This window comes from Coptis chinensis, chromosome 9 (assembly GCF_015680905.1).
Source record: "Coptis chinensis isolate HL-2020 chromosome 9, ASM1568090v1, whole genome shotgun sequence".
Lineage (NCBI taxonomy): Eukaryota > Viridiplantae > Streptophyta > Magnoliopsida > Ranunculales > Ranunculaceae > Coptis > Coptis chinensis.
Window position 1 is genome coordinate 64,221,503 of NC_141464.1, and position 8,503 is coordinate 64,230,005.

The 8,503-nt window shown below is 34.3% G+C and overlaps 1 protein-coding gene across 1 annotated transcript; it reads left to right on the top strand.

Annotated features, from left to right (window-relative positions):
• Positions 1-2,290: 2,290 nt before the first annotated feature.
• LOC147477320 (NAD(P)H dehydrogenase (quinone) FQR1) lies at positions 2,291-4,964 on the top strand. The gene is made up of 4 exons (XM_086583783.1): positions 2,291-2,577; positions 3,486-3,579; positions 4,161-4,423; positions 4,528-4,964. Exons 1-4 carry the CDS (start codon positions 2,555-2,557, stop codon positions 4,757-4,759), a joined length of 612 nt encoding a protein of 203 aa, XP_086439909.1. The 5' UTR covers positions 2,291-2,554; the 3' UTR covers positions 4,760-4,964.
• The last annotated feature ends 3,539 nt before the right edge of the window (positions 4,965-8,503 follow it).

Below are 8,503 nucleotides of genomic sequence, written 5' to 3' on the forward strand. Positions count from 1 at the left end.
ATATATCTAGGGCTGTCAATGGGTTTTGATAACCCGATAACCGATCCGAACCAAACCGATAAAAATGGTTTGGGTTTTGATAATTTAGTTTGCTCTCTACCAATTCGAAACCGTATATATCGGAAATATCGATATCGGTGTACCAAAATACCAATATATATCGGCGATATATCGGATATATTGGCGATATTTTGGTCCAGGGTCGAATCATGTTATTTTACATTATCGTCACATGTTCTATTGTACGGCCCGCATTTCCCAAGTCAAGCTACTGCACCAAATCACACTAATCAGAGCTACCATTGACTTCACCCAATCCCACGTCGTCATCCTCCAGTCACAGCAGTGCATTGGTGACCAATAAGCTTGATGCAGTAGTAAGTTCTGCAGTCCAATTGTTGCGCCTTTTGTTGGTCATAGAGTTGATTTTCTTTTGTTTTAATCCTTCACAAATCACAGCACGCAAATATACGGAATAGTTTTTGGCGGTCCAATGGGCTAGAGAGTCTCATTTTTTAAAAATTACAATTCAAAATTCAGAAGTCTGACCAATAATTTTTTTGGGTTTCAATACCTCGCATTGTTTTTATGAGGTGTAAGTGTTTTTTTATAGAAAATCTTTAGAATATAAACTTTTTTTAATATAATTTATTCTCTTTTTCATCATTCCAAAATAAACTATCTGTAAATAAGATAACTACTATAATAAGATTGAATAAGATAACTACTTGTAAATAAGATAACTACTATAATAAGATTGAATAAGATAACTACCCGTAAATAAGATAACTACCCAAGAAGAGTGAATTTTGGATTTGAATAGAATTTAGATTTATAAGGAGTAAAGCTAGTGTACGCAGAATCTAGGCCATTTATAACAGCAAAAGGTACTGTATTGCTTCATAGAAGAATGTAGAATATACAAAAAATTCTTAACAGACTCCCTTAAACTAATTTTCTTTAAAAGAAATTAGGGTCAAGAAATTGAAGAATGTTGTCCACAGTGACACGAAGACGCGAACAAATAAGCTATTATATATGCATATTTAGTAAGTTAAATTCACCAAGTAAATAATGTTCCACGATCAAACAAATAAGTTTGAAAATACATTATTTCGAGAAGAAAATAGTCTGGACTCTGGAGGACCAATTTCAGGCCAAAACAACTCTAAAGGACATTGTTTTTTTTAGTAACTGGCAACCACAAAATTTAGCAATAAGTAACCCACGAACTCACTATTTCAATTTTAGTGGCCTTCAAGGACAAAATAAGTTGGCCCGGTCTTTTTACGTTTTTTTTTAAATACATGTTTTACCCCTCTATGTTATTATTATAAGTATAAAGCATAAAAAAATTTACTTTTTTTTTAAAAAATATCAGTTTCACCCTTCTGTGTTATATTTATAAACTAGATAATTTTGGTGATTGTTCATATACCTAAATAGGTGAATATACCTCATATACTATATTAATGTATGAACAATGATTATTCATATTATATGATTATTCATATTAATGTATGAATAATATGTATAAATAATAATTATTCATACATTATGTTGAGGTATGAACAGTGATTATTCATACTCCAAATATATATGAACAATGATTATTCATATTTCATGTTAAAGTATGAACAGTTATTGTTCATACCTCAAATATATATAAACAATTATTATTCATATTTCATGTTGAGGTATGAACAGTGATGAACAATGATTGTATGAATAGGTATGAACAATACCCCACAATGATTCTTCATAGCTCATGTTGAAGTATGAACAGTGTTGATGTATGAACAGTGGTTGTTTATATCCCAAATAGGTGTTCTTACTGATCATAGCTCATGTTAAGGTATGCATAATCATATACACCAAGTCGTTTCGGTTGGGCGGGACTGTTTATTATTTTGCATCAGGAGTATACTTGATCTTTCATCTATCCGAGCCGTTTTTTATTTTGCATTAAAAGTATACTCGAATTTTCATCTATCCGATCCTAGTGAATGATTAAAAAACAAATGTGGTGTTGAGAGTTACTTTTTTGACCGTTTTGTCCTTGAGAGTCAATCTCTGTTATTCCAACTTCAATTTTTCCCATTTTGACTAATTGATTGAATCAACAAAAACCAAAATTGTTGACACCTCAAATCATAATACCATTTTATTGACCAAGAAAAAAGAAACACAGAAGAATCCTTTCTAATTATATCCTTACAGCTAAATAATGATGTTTCCTTTCTATATAAGCACTCCAATATTTAAAAAAAAAAATACAAACAAACAAACAAAAAATAGTAAAAATAAAAACTTTCAACGGGGAAATGATGATTGGCGTGTCCCGTGAGCGTGACATCAACATATTCGTTACATAATTTTTTTTTAAAAAAAAACTCTAAAATAATCAACTCCAACTAACTTAATCATCGTCACTATCTAATACAAGAGGGAACTATAAATACTCCTTCAACTCTCTTAAATTTTTCTTCAAAACAAACTTTCGCTCAAAACACAAAGAAAGAAAACAGAAGAGAGATTAATCTTCATTTCACTAATGGCAACCAAAGTTTACATCGTGTAAGCTTCTCTCTCTCTCTTTCTCTCTTTCTTTCTCATTGTTTATATTTCAATACTTGTTTAGTTTATTTAAATTCCTTACTTTATTTATTGTTCATTAGAATTTGTATTCAGTATTTAAATATATAGAGAGTTTGTTTAGAAATGGGCATTATTTATTATTACATTTTGATGTATATTGTCTTTTAGTTGGTTATACTAATGAGTTTTAAGAAAACAAAAATAATAATTAGAATGTTAAAATGTGTGATTACTGTCACTCTAGATGTAATAATAGTTTTATGGTTTTTATTGAAATTTGAATTGTTGTTAGCTTACTTGGGAGAATTTTCATTTGCATCTTTTTCACTTTTAGTTGTTAATCTTATCTGGAAAAGACTAGAAAGTGGAAGACAACATCTATCACATGTTGTTTTTTAATTAGTGTCCATAAGTTTTTGTTGTTGTTGTTGTAGAAGTATCTAAATTACCTCCAAGTTTAATCATGCAACCACCACCTTGACTTATATTGGATCCACTATTAGCTGGTGAGTAGTCCATTTATCTTTCAGTTGTGCTTTTTTCCATCTAGATTATTGACTTTTGGCTAAGATTGTAGTATGGTCACAGATATGCCAGCTTATGTTCCTTTTGCTTTTTGCAATTTCCTTGTCCAATTGAATTATCCTGTTATGAAAAGTGTTCTTCCTTATTTGTTGTGGTTAAAGTTAAGTGTACGTCTATTGTTACAAACTCTCTCCCTGTAAAAAAGAGAATAGGTATGATGATCTCAAATTTATTGGTGATTTGTAACGTGTTAACAAATACATAGAACAGGGTCCACTATCCATTGTTTATACCTCAAGACTTTGTTGTAAGAACCAATTTCACGTAAGGGATGGTGATCGATTGGTCTCATGTGTGTGCAGGTACTATTCTACGTATGGACATGTTGAGAAACTAGCCGAGGAGATCAAGAAAGGTGCTGCATCTGTTGAAGGAGTTGAAGCCAAACTATGGCAGGTCAGTGCTAGTCTCAATCAACATTGTCTTTTTCAGTACCCGAACTCAACCTTTTTGGCTTTGGTATTTGCTAGCACATTTTCTGAGTGTTGGTTAACACTATCATCTCACTGATAGGACAAAGCACTTTCATCTAGAAGTAATAATCCTTGATGGCTGGTTCTCCCTCAATATATCCCATCTATTTTTGCTATTCTAGTGCTAAAAATCTGAGGACAGCTCTTTTATTTGTGACTAGCTACAATAGTTGAAACAAGAACTTTATTAACAAAGTTTGTGGAGCCAATCACTTTCCACCCTGCAAAAGTGTAATATTAAGTTCATCTGTAAGAGATTTTGTAGGAATAAGCATTCATCGCAGTACTACTAAAGAGATTTATTCTGGTGTTGGTAGCTTTATATCTCCTAGCCCTGTATTCGTTGCTTATTTGTGCCTCTCCTCATATCCGAGTTTTGCAGTCACTATCTCTCTTCGTCTTGGATAAACCTATGTTGGCATTTGTATTGTTTTGTTGTTGTGTCAATCTCTACCTTGCGAAACTTTAGACATCTTAAACCTGATGAAATTTAACATTAAACAGGTCCCTGAGACACTTTCTGAGGAAGTACTTGGAAAGATGAGTGCACCTCCAAAGAGTGACGTGCCTGTCATTACACCCAATGAACTTGTGGAAGCTGATGGGTTCATCTTTGGCTTCCCAACTAGATTTGGTATGATGGCAGCTCAGTTCAAAGCATTTATAGATGCCACTGGGGGTCTATGGAGAACACAAGCTTTAGCAGGAAAGCCTGCAGGGATCTTCTATAGCACCGGTTCTCAAGGTGGCGGCCAAGAGACAACTCCGTGAGTTTATCTACCACTAATATATATCTGAGTGGTTATCTTCTAACTTTATCTAACTAAAGAAATTAAACTTAATATGTTCCATACATATGTTTTTTTTCCAGTTTGACAGCAATTACTCAATTAGTTCACCATGGAATGATCTTTGTGCCTATTGGGTACACATTTGGTGCTGGCATGTTTGAGATGGAGAAGGTGAAAGGAGGTAGTCCATATGGTGCAGGTACCTTTGCTGGGGATGGATCAAGAGAGCCATCTGAGCTGGAATTGGCACAAGCTTTCCACCAGGGAAAGTACATAGCTGGCATCACAAAGAAGCTCAAGGGAACTGCTTAATTTGCATAGTCTTAAGGCTACATTGTGTGACACGGTACTCACATTTGATTGTTTCTGTTTCCTACGATTTCAGAACTCAGTTCCTCTGCTAAAAAATAAGATAGGCTATATTGGTTATATATTTGCTAGTTTGAGCTTTGTACTTCATTTCCCACTTCGAGTTTAGTGCTTATGGATTAATAATATTGTCCGCATCTTCATTTTATCGGCCTTTCTTCTCGACTTTTAAACAAGTCAAAATTTGATAAGGAATAAAATGATGAAAAGCTATACACCAATTGAATTGAACAAATATTGCGACATAGAAGTGCACTGGTCGAAAGAAGAAAGCAGCAGAAAAACATGCGAGTTAATTCATAGGTTGCAAACTTGGAATAGCCCCTACTTTAAAGGTATTGTTGAGGCTGTTTCAAAACATGATTAGGGTTGGCATGGGCCATATCAAACAGTACCCTAATGAGTATGTTCTAATGGTTGAGAATTTTTAACACATATAACAAATGCTGGATGGTTTGTGATTCTTGAGTTTCAACATAGGCAAGGGTCAAACCATAGCCACCAAGTTTGATTAATTTACTTTATGTTGTTATTATGTTCCTGTGCTCCTAACAAAAAAGAGTCACTTCCAGGATAATTTACTTCATATGGTTAGCATTAAGAATATGTTTTCCAAAAATAAATTAGTTGTACTCAGAGTCTCAGACCTTGTAGTTTGGACCATAGAAATTAGTGTTTATGAAAGTTTAACTCGAAGAGTAAGTCCACACTCCAGACAATATTCTCTACTTCCAAGCCCATAAATTAAAAAAAACACTTACTGAGTTAATCAACTAAGTCAACTGAAGGAAACCTTTTGGGTGATTATACCACAGGTCTAGGGTTCGAATCCGGCCAGCATCCGTTGCTGATATAAGCTTGCCAAAAAAAATAAACTGAATAAGAAATTAAAACAAAAAACTTATCACGTAGTACCGATCTGGAGCTAACTAACAATGTATATTTATCCAATTATCGTTCATACTGATATGATCGTCAGTACTGATATGACCAGGCGAAAATAATCATGTCTAAGAAACTTTTGACTTAAGATACAGCAGCCACGCCTTCGAAGTTTGAAATGTAGGCTCAGGTACGGTGGATGTTGGCATGCTTGAGTTTCAAGTTTAAAATAGAAAAGAGTAGTCGCAGTCATTGAGTTCTACAGATTATATGATTGTGGCCTGATCCAAAGATATGATTCTAGCCTGAAACTCCTTATGATGGCTCCTTTCTTTATGAGACATGAACCACCTTTACAAGCAATATGTTCATGCAATTTGTCGTAGAAAACGCTCGAAGTAATCTCTTGAACTCTTCCTGGTCGGTTGCTTGTGAACTTTTTTTTTCGATGCATCGGTTGCTTGTGAACTGGGAGTCAAATAATAGGAAAACCCTATAAAAGGTCTTGATATCATTTCATATCCGAAGTGTACTGCCACATGAAAATTATTTTCTATGTTCTAACTACGCTTGCAAAAACCATTTCACACGCATAATGTGTTAGTAATTTGTTAGAAAAATGGCTAGATTATAAAGATTCACACCCCCAAATTTTTTTATAGAAGCTCCACCTACCACACTCCCTAGTTTAATTATTGGGTTGCATATACTCTTGCAGACATTGAATCCTGGTTCCGTGGTGAGTACTCTGGTACTTCCAGACTCGCGGCACTTTCTTCATTGGACCACGTCTTGAAATAGAACATAACATTTTAAGAGAACATCTTAAATGGAACCCTCCATCAATAAGGTTTGGAATTTTCACAAATTTCCTAATCTTTTGGGAGGGCGGTTTCCATAATGTATTAGAGTTGCATACATGGTGCGGCGGCACCCATAAGGATTTGAAAAACCTGCATATTGTAATTGTAATTTGCCAGAAAAATTGCCAGACTATAAGGATTCACACCCCTAAGGTTTTTAACGAAAGTCCTATTACCACACCCCTAGTCTACTGACTGAGCTGCATGTATTCTTGCACCCCCATACATTGAATCCTAGTTCCATCCCTCCACTTGCATATTTGATAGAGCTAGATGAATGTTGTTTTTGAAGGAAATTCAAAGACCATAGCAGGCATATGTATTGAATCTTGTTAGATACAATTGCTCAGTAATCCTTCAACTTCATTTAGCTACACATCTAGCCTCTTGAAAAATTGTGGATCTGAATTCTACAACTTCATTCACCTCTTGCATCGGTGTGGGCCTTGTGGATCTGAATTCATGAGTAGGCGTGTTGTGTGTAGCTAAGGGACAGACACTGTGCATGGCCTTATGGATCTGAATTACTTCGCAACTCTCTAAGCCCAGACATTGTACATGGCCTTAGCAAATTTGTGCCAAGGGCCCAACACGGTTTAGTTTTAACTAGCAAAAAACATGTGCTGCGCACGTATTCAACTGTGGGCAGCCCTTGTTTAATTTTATCACGTGATAAGGAGACCTACCAATGAAGACAAATGGCAAAGTTTTGATATTCAAAAAGAAAGGAAAGTTACAATTATACCCTTATGACATATGTGAAAAAGACTATTTTACCTCTATTTGTTTGACTCTCTAAATATAAAAGTATTTTCAATGGGGTGTAAACCCGTATAGAGTGGAAATTTTACAATCCAAATGTCAAAAAACTCTTTCCGATGGGAGTGTTATACCGTAGGTAATAGAGTATTAGTTGATAAAGAGGGTGAGAAATTTCCTCTCTCGTTATCAGTTAATAAAAAGACCGGGCGACACTCGAACAGACGTCTGAGTAAAAAAAAATTCAGACGTCACTTGAAATGTCGTCCCTATCTATTTCTAAAGTCACAATTTGAAAATTTTAAACTCACACTTAAAGTGACGTCCCACTTTAATTTAAAGAGGGACGTCATTTGAAGTGTTATCCGAATTTAAAATTGAACTTTTTTATATTTTTCTATTGGAAACAATAGAGAGTGGATATTTATGGACTCTACAATAATTTACAATTGGAATTGTAAAATCCTAATGGCACCTAGGTGGCGCCTATATGGAGGTATAATTTTACATCCCCATTGAAGATGTCCTAAGGCCCATTATAATTAGAAATTAATTTAAAAAACTATAAAACTACAATTTTGCCCCTACAAAATGACAAAAAAAAAGTAAAAAATAAAAAAGAATGTGAAATCACCAAACTGCCCCTGTGACGTACCTGAAAACACATTCTTCGTACCCGTATTTTTCTATACAGTAAGATTGTATATATATTTAGAGGATCTATTAAGAGTTTACAAGTCTGAAATTGATAGAATCAGGAGAAGAGCGATAATGACTGGATTTTCTTAAAAGAGATAATTTGTAAGTTACAGCTAGTCAGTTGGTAAAACCTTTGGTTAGGAGGTCTTGGGGTCAAACCCCGCTTGCACACTACGGACTTACACTTTGAAGCTTTGCATCTAGTTTTCACTTTTAAACCTTAAAAGAAGCCAATAAAACACTATTGGGAAACCTACTTTATAGGTACACCAAGAATACTTCATTAATATCAATTAAGTAGGAATTAAACTATCGTATGTGTTACATTTGGAATCTTGTCTTCAGCTTTTTAAAGAATTTGAATCTAGTTAATTGAGATTGGACATTGAGTAGCAGATGCTCTCACCTATTTAAGGGTTTTGTGAATATTCATAGCCTTTATACTTACTACAAAAGGAAGAAAAAGTGCACGTCTAGCTATTAT